The 23,485-nt window shown below is 40.8% G+C and overlaps 1 protein-coding gene across 3 annotated transcripts in view; it reads left to right on the top strand.

Moving 5' to 3' along the window:
• Positions 1-12,771: 12,771 nt before the first annotated feature.
• The window catches only part of TRAPPC9 (trafficking protein particle complex subunit 9), a 431,865-nt gene continuing 421,151 nt past the window's right edge, over positions 12,772-23,485 (top strand). For 2 of the 3 annotated variants that reach the window (XM_041420834.1, XM_041420837.1), the window contains exons 1-5: positions 12,772-12,913; positions 15,173-15,301; positions 19,139-19,165; positions 20,285-20,406; positions 22,102-22,227. In XM_041420834.1, the coding sequence (XP_041276768.1) occupies positions 12,796-12,913; positions 15,173-15,301; positions 19,139-19,165; positions 20,285-20,406; positions 22,102-22,227 (522 nt within the window). In that variant the 5' untranslated portion in view covers positions 12,772-12,795. The remainder of the gene's footprint in view (positions 12,914-15,172; positions 15,302-19,138; positions 19,166-20,284; positions 20,407-22,101; positions 22,228-23,485) is intronic. The other variant, XM_041420836.1, reaches the window with a different exon arrangement.

Below are 23,485 nucleotides of genomic sequence, written 5' to 3'. Positions count from 1 at the left end.
ATGTTACTATCTTATACAGAATGTGCTCAGTATATAAGGCCAAGGCTACAGATTATACTAATTTATTAATAAAATATAGCACCATGAGCAGTTGGAAGTGCAAGGATAACAACAGTATATGGTAAATTCCAAAATTACTGTATTTGGGGACATAATTTATAGTTAGCTATTGCAGATAATCTGTATCTCTTAGGCTATATAATTCTCTCGAGATTACATTTTATGTGAGATCATTGTGTGTATGTTATATCTGAAAGGAAGCACAAATACCCTGGGATGCTGCCTGGATATCTGGAAGGATCAGTTTTTTCTTGATCCTTACTGTCTTGTGACATCTTGTGGAGACAGCTGACATTACTCCAGCAATGAATTTCTTAAAAAGACTACCGGGGGTCTTTCATGATTTCAACATACAAATGAACCCACATCAAACTGCCAGGATTTCTGAGGATATTGAGCTTGCTGGTGGGGAGGCACAGGTGAACGCACCCCTGAGCTCCTCGGAGCTGCTCTTTTCCCCTCTGCCAGTGAGAGCTTGGCCAGGTGTAGTTGCCTCTGTGAGTCACTGCCTCCCAGAGAAGGGACAAAAGGAGCAGGAGCTGCCCCTGGCAGGAGAAGGGAGGCTGTGAGTGACCGGGCTGAGCACTCCCCATCCCTGTCTGGCCCTAAAGCCGTGCTGCTGTTGGGCTTGGCCAGCCTCTGTCTGAGACTCTGAGCCCAGCTTGTGCTGTCATCTCTCCAGCTCCTTTCCTTGTGGGAAATTTTGTCAATTTCTTGGAAGATAACTGAAGGTCAAGGCTAAAGCTTGTTCAGTTCCTTTTATGCTGGTGTTTTTCATCATGTCTCCCAAATAGGGGAAACCTGAAAGGAGCAGAGAGACCTGCCTGGAGCCCACAGCTTCTGCCACAGTGGCTGAGAAGACGTGGAAAGATGTGGGCAGGTGAGGATTAATTTCTTCTTTCAAGTAACAAGTGATGGTACAAGAGGAAATGGCCTCAAGTTGTGCCAGGGGAAGTTTAGACTGGATATTAGGAAAAATTTGTCCAGCAAAAGGGTCATCAAGCATTGGTACCATCTGCCTAGGGAAGTGGTTGAGTCACCATCCCATGAGAGATATAAAAGCCATGTAGGTGGGGCTCTTAGGGACATGGTTTAGAGGTGGCCTTGGCAGTAGTAGGTTAGACTTGATGATATTAAGGGTCTTTTCCAACCTAAATGATTCTATGATTCTACCTAAATGCAATTGTTGATCCAAATTTTTCAAACGCTGTGAGTTGTATTGAAATTATTTTGATGGAGTGCCACTACTTTAAGTCATGACATGGCCCCTTTTCAAAGGTTGCAATAAGGTGTCCCTGGACGCTTCTCCAGGCTGAGCAACTCAAACTCTCTCAGGCTGTCTCCACAGAGGGGACACTTCAGCCTTCTGATTTCCATGACTTCCTCTGGACCTGCTCCACAAAGTCCATGAGTTTTTCTTGTGCTGGGGATTCCAGATCTGGATGAAGCACTGCAGGTGAGGTCTCCAGAGTGGAGCAGAGGGGCAGATTCTCCTCCCTCACCTGCTGGCCACACTGTGGGATCAACCCAGGACATGTTTGGCTTTCTGGATGCAAGTACACCCATGGCCATCTCTCATCCACCAGCACCCCCAGGTCCTTCTTGGTGGGGCTGCTCTCAATCCACTTATTCCCCAACCTGTGTTGATACCAGGGTTTGGTCATCCAGGTGCTGCATCTCACACTTTGCCTCACTGAACACATCCTCCACCAGAAATTCACCTGAACTCGTATTCATACAAGGCTCATACTTCTGGAGTTTTTGTACTTCCAGAGTTTTCAAGATTTTGCCATTTAAGCTATGTGACTGAGAAATCCTCTCAGAGGAAGATCTCTCTCTTCTCGAGGAGGCTCAGGGGGGACCTCATCACTCTCTACAAATACCTCAAAGGAGCTTGTAGTGAGCTGGGGCCAGCCTCTTTTGCTGTGCCAACAGTGTGAGGACCAGAGAAAATGGACTTAAGCTGAGAGAGGGGAGATGCAGATTAGATATTAGAAAAAAAAGTTTTTTTTACTGTTTGGGTGGTCAGGCATTGGAATACACTGCCCAGGGTAGTAGTGGAATCACCATTCCTGGGAGGGTTTCAGAGGCATCTGTGTGATGTGGTTTAGGGGTTTAGTGGCAGGGCTGGGTTGACAGTTGGACTGGATGGTTCTATGACACCAGACCAATTTCGGGATTTGGGAATGCCAGGAAGGCTCACTTCGTTCTAAGGGCTAGCTGGAGCCCTTTAGGTTTTCATACACAATCGGCTGAAATTCACCAGGTGAACCAGTCATTCATCCACTCCTGTTTTGCGTTCCTCTTGGAGCAATGCTTCGTGTTCACAGGCAGAGGCTTCCAGTCCCCATGGAAGCCCCAGGAGCAGCACCGCGGACGACGGCGGACAATCGCCCCGCTCCCCTCACGACTCTCCCGCCATGGCCCGCCGCGCATGCGGGGCGGAGCTGCCATTGCCGTCAGTTCCGGCGGCAGCGGGGCGGCTCCTGTCCCGGCTGTGAGTGCCGCTTCCCCGCTTACCGCCCGGCAGCCGCGTCCCCCATCCCGGCTGTGAGTGCCGCTTCCCCGCTTTCCGCCCGGCAGCCGCGTCCCCCCGTCCCGGCTGTGAGTGCCGCGTCCCCCATCCCGGCTGTGAGTGCCGCTTCTCCGCTTACCGCCCGGCAGCCCTGTCCTGGAGCGGTTCCCGTCAGGGCTGTCAGTGCCTCTTCCCCGGTTACCACCCGGCAGTCGCTCCCCCAGAGCAGCTCCCCCGCGCCTTTCGCTGCCCCTGACGGGGCTCAGGGGGGTGTGCGCCTCCGCCGCGCTTGGCTCTTCTGCAGTTTATTCGGTTTCCCTGCTAAACTTGGCCGGCCTAAAGCGGCATATACCCGGGGACAGGGAAAGGGGGGAGCTCCCACTCGCTGCGGCCTCTGCTGGGGGAAGTGTCAGGACGGTGCTGCTGCCTTGGGAATGGGGCTGCACCCTAGGAATGGAGCTGCACCCTGGGAATGGGGCTGCTGGGCAGACCCCGGGCAGTGGGGCAGTGTCCCCGGTGGGATAAGGGAGGTACAGTCCATAGTTCTGAGGAGCCCGTTTCCTCAAGGCAGTTGTTTCCCTGTCACCTGTGTCCCCGTGGGCTCGGAACTCATCGTTCTGCTTGTAAAATCAATGGTGTCAAGTCTAAAGCTGGGCTGCATTTGTTTTGTTTTGTTTTGTTTTGTCCGTGTGTTTGTTTTGCAGAGGTTTGGGGTTTTGTTTGTGTTTTTTGATGGTATTTACGGTTCAGGGCTTTGGAGCTGAAATTCACAAAGGGATCTGTGTGGTCCAGGAGGTCTCAGACATGAAAGGATTCAGGGATGTGTCTCTCCGTTCAAGACGCAGCTGCAGTACAGTAATCGGTTTTAGAGAGTTCAGGAGAAAAGGGATTCTAAATACATAGATGTAAAGGCAGAACACATTGCCTGGTCCTTACCTGTGTGTGTTTTGAGAAAGCAAGACTTTGCTTTTCCTCAAAAATAGATTTTCTGGTCCTGATTTTCCTCTGCTGGGACATGTATGAGCACTGACAACTGTATAAAGTTTTGTGATCGTGATATGGTGCTTGTTTACACCTCACCCCACACAATTTTGCATATTTCCCCAAGAAAATGGACTGAAGAGCCTGAGTCTGACAGGCTCTCCTGAGCTGGTATTTCTGCCTAGTGGCTGTGGTAGAGACTTGTGTGAGCTGGCTTGTGTAGCTGCACAGGGAGTGAGATTCGCTTGGAAAGCTCTTATGTACAGAGTTTTGTTTCATAAGTGACTAAAAGTCCTCCTTGTGCGCAGTGTAATGTCAGTAGGTTGCATGGTTGAAGATTTAGTAAAATATTGCAATAAACAGTGGTATTGTGGCACATAAATTCAGGCTGGAGAAGTGTTTAGCATTGAAGCCCTGGTTTGATTCAACAGCCCTGTGTACGTCTGAACGTTAAAAAAATGTTTTTTTTTGTGTGTAAAAGCTCAGAGGTGTCCAGGCAGGTTTGTGAAGCATTTAGATCTAATTAATCAGCTCTGCCTGAATAGTTGGTCCTGGCCATTCCACGTTTCTAATTAGTTTGAAGCTTTTTGTTAAATTATCTGTGGTTGCTTGAAGGACCATCAGTACCCCAGTGTCCTGCTCCTCTTTGGTGAGCACTTGAACTGGCTTTGACTTGTTGGTCCCTGTTTGTCCCTGCACTATTTTTCAGTTATCAGTATTAATTACTATGTTACTGCTTTTTGCACACAGGTGGTAAAATTGAGAAGACTGGACAATCCTTTTTAGAATCTTGTCTTTAATGACTCAGTTAGAATGAAATTTGGCTGAATGTAATCAAAATTTCCTGTTCCAAATAGGTAGAAAATGATAACTGTTGGCCAAGACTTTCAAAGTCAGAATGAATTCTGCTGTTCAGTTGTGTCTTCTAAAAAACTGGGATTTGGAAATTGGTTTCTTAGATAAATGACTAATTTCTGAGCAGTGGCTGTGTTGTTATGAGTGGGAAATACTCCTTGGGAAGTTCTGAGCTGGTGGGGAGCTGGAGTGACAGCAGAATGTGTGCCCACACATCTCTGAGCAGGTATTTGATGCTGTTGCAGCGAGGAGTTCAAACAGATTCAGTGTGGTGCTTCAGTTCTTTGCAGAATGGAAGGTGTGTGACCCTGTGTGTAGACACAGGGGTTTATCCAGAGTTAATCACTGGCTCAGCTCTGCACACACCCTTGCTGGGAGGTTTGAATACCAAACAGGTTCTCAGTAAGTCTGGATCAATGGATGTACTTGAAATGTTTGCTGCACCAAACTGCTCAAGGAAAAGCTGTTAAATATTCTAATTTTTCAGTTTAGTAGTAAGAAAGTTCTTCAGTTCTATTTTGCTGTGGAGTTAGTACTTCTGATTGTTTTAAAACTTAGGATTTATACATTAAAACTTCAGAAAGCTGAATGAAAATATATTTCTAGCTTCTCTGCAGCCTTTCTAGGCACCTTTCACGTAGCCTGATGCATCTCTGCCCTCTGTTCTAAAGCAGAAACTCAAGTCCAAGGAATAAGGTTGAACTCAGGTCAATTTATTAAACTAACTTACACTTTCAAGCCAAAGTCTTTGGATGTGAGCCAGCGATAGTAACATTGCATTTTATTATTGGTAAATTTTTTGGTGCTTGGATTGCAGTTCACAGGATTTTATTTTAGCACATTCCCTTCTGTAGTGACAGATTGACTAATTAAGGGAAAGCACTGCATACCAGGGAGAGACAGGGCTAGGAAGGACCTTCTTCAGCAGAGAGCAGTTTCTGTTTTTGCAAGATTGGATGTGTAATTCTGTTCAGGGAGGGCTCAAGATTGTTTGAATGCAAGACGTGGGTACATCTGGTAGAACAACTTTTGCTACTTTGTTGGTTTTGAGTCTGTCATTATAATGATTTTACAGAAAGAAATAAAAACATGACGATACTGAGATATTGAGGCAAATGAAGCAGCTGTTTTGAGAACAGGTGGAAATTTCTAAAGGGTTAAAGGCAAAGAAAGTCCCTTGATCTTTCTGTCTATTTGCAATTTTTGTATATAATGTATCCTGACCTCCCAGTCAGTGTGCAACCAGTTACTTAAAACCACAAATGTTCTCTATTAAGTAAATGTCATAGAAGATACACTGTTCTTGTAACAGAGGGTGTGTCTCTGCTGCTGTAATTATGGATAACTAGTTAGGCTAAATAAACATATCTTTTCCTATAACTTCTAAAATTGAAATTAAATGGCAGTGTGTAGCAAAGGTGTAATTAAATGTGTGGTGCAGCTATAACCTGGAGGTTTTGGCATGATAGATTGAGGGAAATATGATAAGAATTTACATGGGCCACATAATTTTAATCACATGATTTGGAGACTAATTAAAACTATTGAACATAGTTTGTACCTTAAAATATACTCTTTTCCAAGTATTTTATGCTCAAATATTGAGGTTAATACTTACGTGATTATCAGGGCTTTATATATAAACCTGATCTTCTCCCTCACCCAGTTAGAAGACTTTAATTAGCTTGGTTGCATGATAATTGCCATGGAAGTCAACTGATTGCTTTCTTTTAAGATGCAAAGTTCATAAATTAGGAAGATTAATTATTATTTCAAATAAGGTAATTCTTGGGAAAAGTGAGGGTGATCTTTGTCTTTTGCAAGTTGCTTGTATAATGAGCAGGAGAGACACATTCCCAGAGCTGACAACATACACAAACTCTTTGAATTTTGTGAGTAGAAGAACTTTTTTTGGCTGGTAGAAAACTTTATGTATGAAAAATAGTGGGTTAAGTCCTAAAGTGTTTTAAAGAAATGTTGTCCTGTTAAACAGAAATTGTAGCACTGAGAAGCTGACCTTGGGTTAATTCCTGGAACATTCAGCCAAGTGGGGATTTTGGCAAATTGGCTTATTTGTTCTTTCTGTTTCTTCATCTGTAAATTGGATAAAATATTTATGTGGTCACAAGGCTGCTGAGGATAGTTGAAAACATTTCTGAAATCAGCTGCACTTGATAGTTATTTGTAGAGGCTGGGAGATTGATGGAGAATGATGGAAACATGTTCTCATGATGATAAAAACGTCCTACAAACTCAAAACTAGGAAATATATGTGCCAGAAATACTGAAAATCCCATTTGTTTTAAGTTTTCTATTTTATTTCTGTTTTCAGCTAAAAATAAACATACTTAAGTATGATTATGAATCTACTTGGATAAGCTCATTTTAATGTTGTTTACATCAGTTTGTGTCTCAGGTTCTTTCTTTTTTTTAATACTGGCATCATTTAATGCTGTGAAGGGATGAGGATGTAGGGCCCTTTTTATAGATGTGTCATAGCTGGGATTTGTGCACTGATTTATCAAAGTTGATGATCTCAGTATGTGGATGTGGCTGTTAATTTTCTTTCTGTTCTCTGTCTTTCTAATTTCTGTTTTGTTCCTTTCTGTTTTTTTTCCCCCCCTTCTTCTCTCATACTGCCCTGTGAGTTTGTTGTTGGGTCTAAAAAGGTAGGATGTGATTGTGTATTTTTGAAAATAGTTAGCTTTTTTTCCCATGTCCTGCCTCTTCACTTCGCCTTCATTGCATATTTTAGTGTTGCTTTTTATCTTTATTTTTTCAGTACACACAAAAATAATTGCTGCCTGGAGCCTCACCACTGCAGTTGCCCCCTTTTGGCACATTTGGCAATTATATTTGGTAGCAATGCTGAGTTTTTTTGTAGGACACACATAGTCTGCTTAGGTGGCTGCTGGCCTCTGGAATTTGCTTTATTTTTTGAACTCCAAAGCCATGAAGCTGTTGCTGCCTGTGTTTGATTTCCAAATTCAAAAGTTCTGGCAGTTGATCCAATGCCGTAGCTGTGTCTCTTGAAGTCTAGATAATGTTATGATTGGTGATATCTATAGCTCTGCATGCTAACTGGAATTAGTAGAACTTGATGGAAATTTTTGTTGGAGCATTTTGCATGAATACACTTTTGAGAATTGATTTTGCATGTTTCTTGTTTGTAAATTTAGCCAAATTTTGAGGATCCAGAAATTCCGTCAAACTCGTTTCTGGATGGTTTGTAGTGAAAATAAATTCTGTCTTGAAATATAACACCGTTGCACTAAATTTTCCATAAAATTATTCTGGGATCCTAGAAAAGAGCTGGAGATGAAAGAATAAAGCACATATCCTATAGAGCAAAGAAGGCATAAATGGAAATCAAGTAGTTCTTAGTTCCTGGAACAGATTTACTGTCCTCCACTTGGAAGTGATAGCAGTGGTCACTGGTCATGATTGTGGTGATTCCTCTGAATATGAGTGTGTTTGGTAGAACATTAACCCAACTAACTTTAGGAAATAAGATTTTAAACTAGTTTTGTAGTCAATGGAATTTTTCTGTGTGGTGAGGATCTTCAGAAGAGGAGTTTGGGGACTGACACCAAGGAGCATTCCATGGGTGGTCCTGCATGAGGCGGCACTGCCTTCCCTGGGGATGTTTCTGAGTGCATCACACTCAGGAGGGGTTTTGTAGGGGGAGACTTCGGGTGCTTCTTTGAAATTTAATGTTGTAAATGATCTTCTAGAGGAAAAATTAATAGGAGCTGCTCTTGGCAGTAGGGTGCTGCAAGGAACTGGCCTAGAGAGGTTGTCCTCTTATCCTAGAGGAAGTAATTGTTAATTTATGTGGGCTTCCTGTCCCTAAATAGATTAGGATTAAGCAGGAGAGAGATGAAATATTTAAACAGTGTTTTAATAAAAAATAATTTATCTGTAAGCTACTCACTTTCAGGTTCTTCAGCTAAAGCTGTGAGTCAAAACTATCTTGGTATTAAAATAAGTAATAATTATTTTATGCTGAGACATATATTTATATATATACATATATATGACTATATATGCAATAGGACATTTTTCCCATTAAATTTGCACCCCAGGATGCATAGAAGAAACAGTGAGTCCCTTGGACATGATTTTAAGGGCCTCATGTTGTATATACTGCATTTTTTCCAAAAGAGGCTTCCCAGATGAGAAGTGAATTAAGTTTTGCTGTCTGTGGAGAGTGGGTTTCATTTCCATGAAGTCTTTGCCTTTTGTCTTTTTGGACATACTTGAAGTAATTGAATTCACTGTACGTAATTGTGACTGCCTAATTAAGACAGTTTGTACATTTGTTTGGTAGAAACTTTCTCTATAATTAGTGAGAAGATATTTTCCAAGAGGATGGCAATGACTTGCAGGGACTGTAGGAGATGAATCCTGTCTTGGCAATACCTTGAAGAGCCTAAAAATAGGTGGAGTGAATTCAGTTTTTGAATAATTAATAGTATTTCCTTCGTCACCAGGAATAAATTCTCTGCTTTTCTATAAATAAAGGAGAGTTTCTCAAAGAGCAGTGGTTTTATGAGCAATATTTATTGATGTCTGGGTGAATAAATGCCTTCAAACTTCAGATATATTGACTGGGCATAAATCAGCAGCAGAATTAGGTTAGGAAGAGCTGGTGGTGAGGCTCTGTGATCTAAACTATTCTAGTATCAGGTCCTGATTTAGGAGTCAGGCATCATCTCTTTTCCTTTGCTGTATGACTCATATTTATGAACTTAATCATCTGCTAGCTGGAAATCTGGAAGAAAGCTTATAAAGTACAGTTTTGAGAGAATAAGAACTTTAATTTGTTCATAAACATAAAGATTGCTTGAAAGCATAGAGACAGAGTTGGAAGCAGTGGCATCTTTGAGAGGAATTATAACTGGGTAAGGAAACAGTGATTCTCCAATTCCACTACTTATGTAAAAAACAACAACAACAACAAAGTTAAAGCAATTTAACATTTACCATGTTATTCTCATTCTGGAGTGCAGAGGGTAGGAAAATCTGATTTATAACTAATTTAAACTCTCCTGTGCAATGCTGATTCCAGATTACGAAGGAACTTTTTGGTGGAGTTATTTTTCTATAACTCAAGGCTCAGACTGAAATTTTGGTAAGATTTGGTGCCCTTTCATAGTTCATACAGAGCAACTTTAGCTTTCACTTTGAATTTTCTTGCATTTTTGTTCTTGTATGATCTATAAAATACACATTTGAAAAATAAAAGACAAATATTTCCTGACTCATCTGAAAGATGAAGAACAACAGTTGTATTGAGCTTCATTTAATGTCAACACCTTCACATCAATTTTGAATATGGTGTGCTAGATCAGAAAAGTGCAAACATTTATATAGGAATTATTTGTAACTTTTTGGATTGAGAGAAGCAATAGGAGACCTATTGCTTGTCTCCTTTTATTATTTCATTTTTGTTTTTGTAGACAATAACACTGGTTCTGATAGCTTTTCTTTTTAGTTTTTATAAGGCCATTGCCTGTACTTCTGAATATCTTCTGTTTTTCAATTTCTGTCCCCTATCCAAATAAATTAGTTACTTTCTCATCATCTCCTTTTTCCAAACCAACTGCAAGGAATGAAACATTATTTGGTGGCTGAAAAGATGCTTCTCTGTGGTGTAAACTACCCAAGCCAAACTGATAGCCTTGAAGGCAAATAAAGCAGTGACATGGAATTGTTTGGATTCTTGCCATTCCTCCTGGCCATTCTGCCTTCAAATCTAAAGGAAATAAATGAATGTCCTTATTCCTACCCTTACATTTCATATGTTCTGTGCCTCTTCTCCTTTTGTCATTTCTGCATTACAGACTTCATGAGGACAGTTGGTTCAGATGCCTTATGGAGATTATTTCAGTGACATTTCAGTTCATCTCTAGGGTCCTCTGGGAAGTTCTTCACTTGAAAAAAAACCCTCACTGCCCCAAGCCTGGTTTCATTCCGTAACATTGGCATTCCTCTTATATTCTGGTCTCACTCCAGGGAATAAGAGTTCAGCATCTGCAGAACAGCTGTAACCTTAGGGGATTTTTTTGGTTTCTTTTTTGTTTAAAGTTGCTAAGTTCAAATAGTCTAAGTAACTTTTTAAAAAATCACAGGCTGGTTTGGGCTGGAACAAACCTTAAAGATCATCTCGTTGCAGCCCCTCTGCCATGGGCAGGGACACCTTTCACCTGATCAGGTTGCTCCAAGCCCTGTCCAACCTGCCCTGGGACACATCCAGGGATGGAGCATCCACAGCTTCTCCGGGCAACCTGTTCAACTTAATTTAAGTTAAATTAATTAAATTGAAAAAGTATCACTACATCTTCTAAAAGCTCAAAGTTTACAACTATGTCAATCTAAGATGGTTCTTTACATTTTTGCCAGATTCTTCGGATTTCATAATAAATATACAATAAAGAATGACATCTGCAACTATTCTTCTAATTAAATTTTCATTTTTGATTGACTTTTATTTTAGTTTAAACTGTCTAAAGAAATAAGAGTCTATTTTTCCTTGGTGTGATGTGTGGAAAGTAAACTTTCATACCTCTCTGGATGTACTTAGAAGACACTGTTAGAACAACAGGATATAGTACTGAAAATAACATAGATAAATTAATGAAATATCTCAGTTGACATTTAAATTTCTTCCTCATAAAATAAGTTTATAATTATAGTGCAAGGACCTTCTTGCCGTGGAGTACTTTTGCAGGAGGGAGAACAGGAGGATTGTTCATGGACTTGGGAGAGCAAAGTTGTTCTGAACTGTCACTTCAGCCATGAGGTGTTTTCCAAGTCCAGCGTATCTGTTACTTTTTAAACTTTTCTTTAGCTGAAATGTACTAAAAAAATCAAACAAAATAGTAGTATTAGTGCCTTTGTCACACAGATTTATGCCCCAGTTGCCTTTTCAGCTGTACCTAGGTGTCTGTTGAATATATTCAATAGGCTCTGTCTGTTCATTTGGGAAGAACATCACCATTTATTTTAACATGTAAAAAAAGAGTAGGAGGAGAAACTCTGTCAGCTTTTGCCTGAAGTGATGGTGCTTTTTCACTCATCATCCCTTTAAAAGAAGGGGCGGGGAGCAAGGGGAGGTTTGTGAGGTCTGGGGGGTTTGAGGGGGTTCTAGGTCCCCAATACCTTTGGGCTGTGTGTGGAGAGGGTCCCAGCAGAGGAGACAGAGGCTCAGAGTAGGATTTTGGAAAAGTTACCTTTAATATTCTCAGAGCCAAAATGTGAGGGATTCCATGGGAAGCATCCATAGAGTTGTGGGATTAATTCAAGAACATCTTCCTGGAAGCACAGGAACAATCCATCCCCTGCTGAGGGAAAGGGAAAAGGCAGAACAAGAGACCGCCCTGGCTTAACAATGACCTTTTGGGTGTACTGGAAGAGCAAAAAAGCAGCATATCAGCTATGGAGAGGCAGCCAAATACTCACTGTAGTCTGCAGAAACCTTGCTTTGGCAGTTTTCAGGGCATGTGACTCTAGCTGTGTACCCAAAATATGTGATAAATTGCTTTTTTCAAGTATATCCTTGTCTTGGTTTGGAAAGACAGGTGTCTGCTGAGGAAGGCAGGAGCCTCCCCTGAATTGGAAAATGTAACTCCCCTCCCTTGGAATTCCTATAAATTTTAAATTAAGGGGTTCTCAGGCAAAAAATATCGGAGCAGGAAATAACAGTTCTTTACTAGGGAAGAAAATAAAAAGATAAAGTGAACAATGCAGTAAACTAAAACAACACTGACAGAGTCAGCACACAAGCTGACACCCTGTGGGTCAGGGTGTTGGTAGCAGTCCCGTTGGAATTGTGGCTGCAGCCCTCCTGCAGTGTCAGGTGTGCTTCTGTTGGAGCAGGGATCCTGTAGAAAGGTGTCTTCCTCTGAAGATCCAGTGGAAGAAGAGGCAGTGGGAAATCCAGTGGAGAAAAGCTGTGTTGGTGTTTCAAAAGCTCAAGATTATATCCGGGTAGGAATGCTTGGCTCCTCCCCTGGGCAGAGCATCTCCCAATGGGATGCTGTAGTTCTTGTCAGTCATGCAGTGACATTCAAGGGAGGAGTGGTTGTGGAAGAGATAAGGAAAACTGCCCACTTAACAGAAGACAACTGCCCTACAGATGGCAAATGGAATACAATTTGCTTGGCAATCCAGGACAATCCTCAAATTGTTACTCCTTTTGCATATTACATTAGTTCGCATTCATATTTGCTTAGAAGCAGAGAGTAAATCCATGTTGATCTGCTATTAAGGAGGGAAGGAATTGACTTTAGGTGTTTGTTAACCCACACCAGCATTCCCTGGCAGTCCCTGAAGTGCACCTCTCGTTTTGCAGACACTACAAGAAGCGCTGCCAGGGCCGGATGCGGAAGCATGTGGGCGATCTGTGTCTGCAGGCTGGCATGCTGCAGGATTCCCTGGTGCACTATCACATGGCAGTGGAGCTGCTGCGCTCCGTCAACGACTTCCTGTGGCTTGGAGGTAGGATTAGGTGGTGCTAGTTGTAATCCCAAATAAATCAAGCTATCCTTTATAATTTGTTGTGAAAAGTGGTAATCATTTTAGTCACCAAAATCTGGATATCATGTGTGAATAAGAATGAAATTGAAACAAAAGTAAGTCAATAAGACATGAGAAAGGAATGTGTTTAGGAAAACCTAAACAGGATAAATTGTGTTACTGTAGTAAAGCATGTACTTAAAAAAAGTTGTGTCTGATTTTTCATGATTCCTTGGAAAGTATTTGATTTTTATTCACTGGATTGTGTCGGTGTTTTAAAAATAATTCCAATGGATGTCCACTGTGGACTGTTAGGAAAAAAATTTTGCCTTTACATCTCCTAAAGCTGCAAGTATTAAACTTCCACTGGCATAATTTCCTTTCATATTAGGTTCTAGGATTTGCTTTTTTTATCCTGCCTTTCCCCCATCCTTTCTTTTTTTTTTTTTCTTCTTTTTAATGCCTGTTTTTTGTTATTTATTGGTCATACAAATGATCTTTGAGCACAATTTCTGCTTCTCAGTTTCATACCCTTCCAGGACAATCACTGTCTGCAGTTCTGCTTTTATCTTTCTCATTCCACATGGAAACCATTTATTTTCCTAATGGCCCTGTAGATTACAAACCATGAAAACCTTAACACCTTTTGACCTCCCACTTCTTTCCTTCTGCAATTCCAAAAGCTTAAATGGCTCAGGATTCCTCAAATTCTACTTAGAGACCTCCAGAGGACTCTTCCAATCCAAATAGTTTGATAAGTCTGTGAGTCTGATCTGCTTCTATCATGTCCAGTTACATCAGGTTGTTCAGGGACCTGTCCAGCTGAATTTCAGGTATATTTAATGATGGAAGTTTTACAGTCTTTGAGCAACCTGTTCTGACATTTTGCTGATTATAATTTGAAAAAAACCCAACAACAAAACATAAATTGGTCTTAGCTTAAAGCAGAATTTCTTGTGTGCACTTGTGTTGACTCTCATCTGGTCACTGCACCTCTGAGAAGCTCCTGCCTCCATCTCTTCCCTGCCTTTCCCACTGGGTGTTTTAAAGGCAGCAGGGGCACCAGCCTTCAGCCTCTTGCTCTGTAAGGCTGAGCAAACCCAGTTCTCTCAGCTTCTCACATGCCAGGAGCTCCAGTCTCACAACCCTTCTGATGCCTCCCACCATCCTTGCTTTGGGATGAGGCTCCTGCAAGCCCTTGTCTCCAGCCTGGCAAGTTCTCTGTGTACTGAAGGCCTGCCCTGCTGTTCCCCCCAGTTTGGTGTCACCCAGGAAGTTTCTGGGTGTGCTCTGTGCAATCATCCCTGCAGTTAATGAAGGCATGAGTATTGTCCCCCTGAGGACACCACTGGTCACAAGCAGCCATTTGGCTGATCACAAGCCTTTGAGTCTGGCTGTCCAGCTGATTTTCCACCTGCTTTATAGTTCAGCTATCCATATCTTCTCCATTTGGCTGCAAGCATTCTGTGGGAGACCATGTCCAAAGATGTTTTGAAAGCCAAAATACACAACATCCACTGCTGTTTCTTTGTCCACTGAGCTTAGCATCTCCTCAGAGGGGGCAGTGAGGTTTCCAAAGGCTGATTTATCCTCAGTAAATCGATGCGAGCTGTTCACAGACACCTTCTTTCACTTTATGTGCTTCCAGCAGGAATGTCCACTGAGCTTAGCATCTCCTCAGAGGGGGCAGTGAGGTTGCCAAAGGCTGATTTATCCTCAATAAATTGATGTGAGCTGTTCACAGACACCTTTCACTTTATGTGCTTCCAGCAGAGGCTTCTGTGTAGCCTCTCCAGGCAGCTGATGTTGATCTATCTGTGCTGGTAGTTCCTTCTCAAAGATGACATTTCCCTTTTCCCAGCCACTAGAAACCTCCCCCAATGAGCATGAACCTGTTGGAGGTGATGAGAGAGTGGTCTGACCTTGGTCAGCTCTCTTGGCCTTTTACCTGGTTGTGTGGAATTGCATCCAGTTGGATTAAGTGCTTTTCATGTGGGCTTCCTCTACTGTAACAAGTTCTTACTCCTGCAGATTCTTTCAGTGGGTTGGGGCAATGGGGATCTGAGGGTGAACACAGATGTGAAAAGCACATTGAATATCTCAGAATTTTCCATGGGCTTTGTCATTAGACATCTAATTTCAGGCACATTTTTGTTTGTGTAAATGGACTTCACCACAGGATACTTCACTTCCTGCAAATGTCTCTACTAATGTGTTGGCTTTTTTTTCTTTTCTCTGCAGCTGCCCTTGAGGGGCTGTGCTCAGCATCTGTCATCTATCACTACCCAGGTGGCACTGGGGGTAAAGTTGGGTCTCGCAGGGCTCAAGGAGGTTCTCTTTCTGCTGAGGCAGGCAACAGGCACAGGCCAGGTAAGGATGGCATTTCTGTTTTATTCTGTTTGCCACCACTGAACATCTGAAAACTTCTCCCTACATCCTAACTTTGTAAAATTATACACATGACAGCATTAATCAGAGGAGGGAGGTTTGGGGAAGAATTTGGGGTTTTTAAAATTTTATTTTAGATTTTTGTAATTATTTTTCTGTTTTGGTGTTAATGTCAATACATATGCTTTGCATAGAACTGCAAAGCTTTTGATTTCTTCACCTGATTGTTAGTAGTGTCTGTGTTAGTTTGAATTTTGCTGGAGGAGATGCAGGCAGTTTTCACAAAATATCATCTGCCAGATCTGCATGCATTAAAAAGAATTAAGTTTGGTACATTCTATTCAGAGTTTTTTTTTTCTATTCTAAAGTCAATGAGTAACAAATAGATTTTTTTTAAATGAAATGCCAATAAACCAACATAATTTTTAAGGTTTAGTATGCTTTTTCTACTCTTGGACTGCAAAAGAGATGGCTGAGGAGAAATACGAGAGCAATCTGTAACACAGTGAACATTGTAGAAAAAGATGGGTAGGGTCAAAAGTTCAGTGTTTCTTTCAAGAGGAACTGGAGGACATCAAACAGAGCTTAGCAGATGGAGAAGCAGATGAAAAGAGTTACTCTTTGTCCAGCCTACAGGTATGACATGGAACTCCTTGTCATTCAGAGGTACCAGATCTGGTGGTGTGTGTGAGAGAGGCAAGGCTGCTGCAGCTCCATGGCCCCAGGTCCAGGCAGACAGGAGGCTGAGCAGGAATTCCCAGGAGGCCTGGAGAACACACAGGGACACACACAGCCTCAGTCTGTTCAGGAGCTGGCCACTGCACTGCACCAGTTGCTGGCACCTCAACCCACAAGGCTGAGAGCCAGAGCCCACTGCATGCACTGCCCTCTGCTTTTCCATGCTTGTTCCCTAAACTGCCTCAGTCCCTCCTTCTCCTTGTCTTTGGCTCATCCCCTACACCCCAGAAGGAATCTTGTACAATCCTAGGATGTTCTTTCCCTACAGTGAGCCCCATATCCCTGCAGGGAGTGACCCCCCAGTCAGTCTGTAAGGGCATCGAGAGAGCTGCTGGTGTAACTGAGCTGGGCTTCACCCCCCACAGCTCTGTTGGCTCTGATTTGGATGTTGGGGTTCAGCTGATGGTCACTGATCCTCTCCACTCCTTTGTGGTTGTGCAGATGAGCCTGTCACATAACCTGACACTTGTCACATGGTGTTACAGCTCCTGAAAGGTTCTATGGCTTTCAGGAGAGGCTGGGCTGGGGTAGGAAGATGGAAATACATTGACTAATGTGAGCTACACAGGCCTTTGGGCTAGCCCAGCCCAGTACAGCTGCTGCTGTGTATGCATTCACTCAGGACTGAAACATAGCTGGATTTGATGGCTGGTGTTAAGTTCTCTTGCGTGCAATGTGGTCAAAATGAATTCCTTCATCTAAAAGAAGCAACCACCCATCTTTATTCTTTTATAAGTTACAATCTAGTAAACACTTGCTTTGTATTACCTTTATTATGAACTGTGTGTATTGAAATCAGATAATTGTGATAGTAAAATTACCTTATTTCAGGACAGAATACTAATTTTAATACAATATCTAGTCATTAAAATCTGTTCATTTGGTCCCATGACATATGAATCCATTTTACGCTGGCTGTTACCATTTCACCTGGGTAGTGACCTTTATCTACTTTTCAATGAATATATATCAGGAGATGTTGCAATCTGTTTGTTTGTCATGGGCACTCCTGGATACTAAAGAAAATAACAAATAAGTCACAGCTATCAGAATAATTCAATCTATTTTGGGTGTTTTGTTGCTGGGTTTCTGTTTAAGTTTTGTATTTCAAAGTCCAGTTTGCAAACTTGTTAGTGTAGTTTATTTAAAAAATGTTTTAGTTTCATATGACAAGATTTTTCAAAGAACTTTTCTGTGAAGAAAAACTGATTACAGGTTTTTTTGTCATCCTTTGCAGATGAAAATTTTACTTTGTGGCCCATTAGATACTGTTCCCTAACTCTAGTTATGATCTCTGTGTTTGGAGGCGTGAACTGCTGAGCTCCCTCTGGCCAAACAGGTGTTGCTACAAAGTTTTCTGAAAGTTTCTTTTTATTACCTGTTCCGGACTCTGCAGTGCCTTTCATTTGAAATCATTTCAAACTGCACCTTTGGTTATAGTCTCTTTCACTGTAATTGATTTTGTGAGGACAGCACTCAATCTGGGGAAAAATTCCACTGTATCTTTCTGTGGGATAAAGCCAGAAAAAAAGGGGTTTCCAAATTCTGCACAAATCAAGAAATGCCACACTTGGAACTGAAATTTTTGCCTGATTTTGAGGCATGTAGATGTGAGAGTTACCTTTAGTGCTTCCTCTTGTACCTGGAATTGCACCTCTTTTTATGCCTGTACTTCAATCTTCACAGGATGAAGTTTCCTGCCCAGATCCAGCCAATAGAAACACTTTCCTCTAGAATCTCTTGTGATTTCCATCCCTTGGCATTTTTAGGCTACAGCACAAGACCTGGCTTCTCAGCAGATGGGGTGTCTGCTTTATGTAGAAACAGCTTGGGAAAGAAAGCTCCAAAATACAACTGAGCTTCTGCTCTGTACTGTGGCTGCCCATCCCAAGTAGGGATGTCAGGGTCAGGTTGGATGGGTTTTGAGCCATCTGCTCTAGTGGAAGGTGACCCTGCCCATGGACAGGGATTTGGAACTTGATGGTCTTTAAGGTCCTTTTCCAAACTTATCTGTGAAAAAGGTGTTTTGTCTTCTCAGGTATCTAAACCCTTTTGTTTGTATGGAGACAGGTTTAGGCTGTGTCCCCTGGAATTTCTGGATGTGTCTCTGCAGCCTTCAGTGTAAAGGAAGATTCTGAGTTGCTCAGTTCCTCCTGGCCAGGAAATCTGGATGTGGTCTGTCAGTTGTGGGATTTGTATGTCAACCAAGATGAGTCTGGATTGCTTTATGCTTAGGTCACTGGCTGTTCTGGATTTCTCCACTGGATTTTATTTGTTGGGAGTTCTAAGATCTTGATTTTGTTGCCTGACCTTCCTCTTTCCCCGGGCAGAATTATGATACCTGAGTGAAGTGTTGGTGTATATTTGGGTCTAGATCTAAATCTCTGCTTCACTTGTCTGGAATCTGAGCAAATCAACTGAAGGGAGGGTCTGTCTTGCTGATAAAATAATTGTTTTTGACTGCTTAACCCTTGATATGAACAATTTTATTGTCATGTTTAACCAAAGTTTAGGGCAACAAGATGTTCCACACCTGGTAATCCAATTCTGCAGTACTCTTGGCAGCTCTTACATGGACAGTCTGGCTTATTAAGTTGACATGACTCAATTATTCAAAAAATTAGATAGAGAGAAATTAATGACAATTAAAAGGGATAAAATTACTTGGAAAGTTCATTCCAGAGTATTGTACAGATTAAATGAGCTCCCACAAGAAGATTTAAGTACTGCAGGTCCTGGCACTAATACTAAGTGGACTGTAATGGAAACTTGCTAACCAAAACAATAAAGATAAAGAAAAAAAGATATGGCTTTAAATTATACACTGAAAATTCTGAAATTCATCATAGTTTGTCTTAGAACTTATTGCAAATTTATAGACTTTTACATTTATTTATTAACAAAATGAGATTTAACTTATGGGGACTACTTGAATTATAATTGGTAGTCCTTCACAACAGCAGTGATAATCCTGATGAATCTGATGATTTTGTTCAAGCCTGATGTTATAAAACATTATAAGAATTTTTTTTGCTGGCTCTATTTAAGGCTGAAAAAAATCATTTTTGTTCCTCCTTTTAGGGGCACAAGAAGTTCTCATTGATCCAGGTACATTATTTTCCTGCATGTTTCCAAAGTATTTTCTTGTATTACTTGATGTGTTTTGCAATTGTATAGATAGTTATTGCCACTTGCCAAAACTAGTAGTGATCCCTGATGCTTCAGTTTTTGGCTATAAATCTTGAGGAATTATAGAGACTGAAGGGTAACTGGCACAAAATAAATGCTGTAGTTCTGTGATTGTGTCTCCATGAATTCTGATCAATGGGATTTCTTTCCATGAGTAGTGAGGTGTCATGGTGCTTCCTCAGTCATCATGAACAAACATCTTTTACTTCCATAAAAATACTCTCAATCTCCAGATGTGCTTGGTCTGATTCCTTGAGGTTAATAAGCATATTAAAAAAGTTGCCTTAGTATTTAAGTATGTAAAGAAACATTCTTTCTGCTTCCTGAGTAAATTCAGAAATACCTTTCACAGCAGTTTTTAACTGTCTATTGACAGTTAGGGCCAGCTCTGAAACACAGAGATTTTTTTGCCATTTTTGCAGAGAAACCTCTTGGAGAAATCCATTAGTGTATAATCCTAAATAAATTACAGTATAATGCTACAGATTAAGTAATATGTAAGAAGGTATTGAGCCTTGCCAAACCTTTGATATGTTTCAATTTTTATGTTAACTCAAAATCAAATTCTAAAAATAAAATTTCCACATTCTTTCTAACATCCCAGATTTCCTTGGCATCTATTTCAAATTCTTATCCCTTATATAGACCTTATATTTCTCTTTTCTTCTTTCTTATATAACAAAACCATTTTCTTACTGTTTAGTCTGAGCCTTTTTTTTCCCTAAGGTGTGCATTAGAAACACAGTTTTAAAGTAGAAGAAGGAGTAGTCCAAAGATTAAAACTGTCTATTCAGATGTGGCCATAATATAATTTTAGCAATCTATATTTTATTCATACTCTAAACATTCAGATAAGTGCTAAAAATCATGAATACATGTGTTTTTTACTAAATGAAAGATTATTTTCTTTCTTTCTAGGCAGGGCAAGTGTACTTTGTGTATTCTGTGTCAAACCTACAGCATACCCTAGCTTACTTTTAAGATATTTAGCATTTGCCAAGAGTGTTTCTGCTCATTTCTGACCCTGTTCTGTTCTAGGTGCTCTGACTTCCAACGGGATCAATGCTGATACCAGTGCTGAGATAGGACGTGCCAAGAACTGCCTGAGTCCTGAAGACATCATAGAAAAATATAAAGAAGCCATTTCTTACTATGGCAAGGTAATCCAGGTTATTTTTAAATGAATACCTTAAGGTGTTCACCTTTTAAACAGTGAACTGCTGAGGCTTTGGTTTTGGGGTTCTTTTAAAGCATGGCAGTGAGGTTTGTAAATAGGTTCCAGCTCTACTGGACCAGTTTTTAGGTTTTTGTGCAAATGTTCAGAGCCTGAGATGGAAAAGGAGCTTAATGTCTGCAATCATAATAAGAAAAGAAAAAGAATTGTTTTTTAGTGTGAAAATAGTGGCTTAGTGTCCACATCAACACTAAAGATAAGCTTAATTGTATTGCAGTGGAGTTATTTAATCACTTTTTAATTTCAGATGTTTCTCTTGTTTGATAAAGTATCTTTAGACTAAGCTTATAAATAATTATTACAGGCATTTTCATGTCCATGTTGAAGGGAGACTCTCCAAGTGAAACAAGTTGTGTGCATGAGTTAATTTATGACCAGGAGCAATGGAAGGTGATAGTTCTGGGCACAGTGTCAGATAAATTAGAATCCATCAGTAAAACAATAACTGTCAAGGATGCATTCAGCTTTTTAATGTTACCTTAAGGGTACATTGCTCATCTAGAAAGGGTCTGATGTCTCTAGGAGTATAAAATTATTGGACTTAGTTGGGCTTAAGGCAGGATATTTATATTTTGATTATTTATAATATGCACTGTGCTCTCAGCAAGTAATAACTGTGTTTCACTGGAGCTTCACTTGAAATAACAAATAAATTTGTGTCAGGACTGATTTATAACCCTTCAAGACAAGCACAGTTACCTCCTGTCTGTTCCAGACCTACAGAGTAACTCCTTGCTCTAATGCTGAGGAAGCAGCACTTTTCTGGATAGTTTTTATGTTCTCACTCAGCTGAAAAAACTTTTGTAGCACTTTCTAAAATAGATTCAATCTCCACTGATTTGCTTTTGCTAATAAAAATGCATGAGAGAGGAATATGTGACAGCTTTGCTGGTGTAACTCTTATATTTTGTTATTGAGCTTTCTATCCCCCATTAGTTTTCAAATATAAATACCTGAAGAGAGCTTAACTTCAGCAGGAGATGGGCCACATCAAATACCCAGTATCAGTGTTTGAGGATATCACCAGACTAGATTGTGTGGCTAGAAAATTGCCTGTTATCTGAGCACAAACAGTTCAATGCACATCTGCATTGTCTCCTTAGCTTCCTTAAGCAAGCTAAATCACTAAACAGTCATTTACAGCAAATGTTTTGCAAACAAATACTGGAACAGTCAGATTGCTTTCTAATTGTCTCATCAGGAATATTGTTTTAACTAAAGAGAAAATGGATGCAGCAATAAAAATATTTGCATTGTAAAGGCAGAATTTATTTGCAGGCACAGCACCCACAACCAACCATTTATGTGAGGTTACCCCAAATGGTTCTAATATTCCCAGCTTTTCTCCTCCCCTGAACTCTCAGACTGAAGCTGTGCTCTGTCTCAAAATGAGAGCAGTGAGTGAAGAGGCTGAAAACAGCTGTTTTGCACAATAATATTTTAGATGACACCTTAATTTTCACTTGGACATATGTTAATAATTTAACAGTGTAGTCATTAGCATTAAGGAATTGCTGGGTTTGGAGGACTTGACAGCTGATTTATGTGCTGAGCAGAAATGCTTATAAAATCTAACAGGTGCAGTACTTTCAATATTATTTTCATTTTCTCCCTCTCCAAGTACAAGAACGCTGGGGTGATTGAACTGGAAGCTTGTGTGAAGGCTGTGAGAGTCCTGGCAATGCAGAAGAGGAGCATGGAAGCCTCTGAGTTCCTGCAAAATGCAGTTTATATCAACCTTCGGCAGGTCAGTTGGAAAGTCCAGGTTTTTTTCTCTTGTCATTTCACAGAATGTACTGAAAGTTATTTAGATTCAGGAGACTCCAGTTTATTTTCTGTACCACTGCCTTCCTTCTGACAAGAGCTTGACTTCTGAGGATTTTCACATCTGTGAGTCTGGGTTACAAGGTATTGAGAGTTCATCTAAAAACACGAGGACTTAGTTTGAGATTAAGCTCTGTTGCTTCTTCTCCCTTGTGAAAGTAAAAAAAAAATCCCATTGTTGTTCTTCTATGATGCTGTACTAGGGAAAAACAGCTGCCTGGGACTGCTCTGCAGTGGATTTTTAAAATTTTCTTGATTGCATCTCATTCAATGAAACTGGGCAAATCAGGAATGGCCTGTTGCAGAGTGAGCTGAAGGGTCTGATTAGTGTTCTTAATCAACTGAATTTTTTGTTGTGTAGTGCAAAGTCTTAATTAAGCTAAATCAGAAAGGAATTCAGGGGGGAAATCAGTGTTTGCAACTGTGTGGAAAGTGCTCAGTATCACCACAAAACAACATTAACACTTGAGCAGTGTCTCAAGCTTGGTGTCACTGCTCACAGAGAGATTGCTGTGGTTGACAGGATTAATAAAAAGCTGTTAGGTTTCATAATGGTTTTTGATTTTTGCTCATTACATCTTGGTAAGATGAGCAGTTTAAGTCCACACCATTGACCTTATTAGGCCCAGACAGGGGCAGCAGATTTATGAGAGAGATAAAATGCTTTCTTTCGTTTGCTAAGAACCCTTTCTTTGGAATAAATTTTCTAACAAAGCATTAATGAGACAATAATTAATTGATAAGCTGTCATAAAAATCATCAGTCTTGTTAGAGAGTGTCTTAATTGCCATAATACTTGTAATGCTAAAGGCCTTCTCTTTAATTCTGTAACCTGTTCTTTTGCTGGCAGTTCTTTGTTGTTCACCCATCCTCTTGTTCTGCTGCTGTTTTTCTTGTTGCCTGCAAACTCCAACATTGTTGTTTCTTTTTCTGGAAGCAATTAGTGCCATTAAAATACCTGTTCTCCCTGACACCACTGATACTGCAACTTCCACGTCTTATCAGAGGAAACCTGTAAGACCCAGCATCTTGGTTTGAAGGACAGGTGTCTGACAAGGAGGGCAGGAACCTCCCTTGGAATAGAAAATGTGACCCCCTTCTCTCCAAATAACTCTGAAAATCTGGGCCTTTCAGGCAAAGACCTGGGAAAAGGAATCACAGTTCTTTACTGGTCTGTGTGC

This window comes from Onychostruthus taczanowskii, unplaced genomic scaffold, assembly GCF_017590055.1.
Source record: "Onychostruthus taczanowskii isolate IOZ18803 unplaced genomic scaffold, ASM1759005v1 scaffold66, whole genome shotgun sequence".
Lineage (NCBI taxonomy): Eukaryota > Metazoa > Chordata > Aves > Passeriformes > Passeridae > Onychostruthus > Onychostruthus taczanowskii.
Note: the sequence above shows the minus strand (reverse complement) of the source record. Positions and strands in the feature narration are given on the sequence as shown.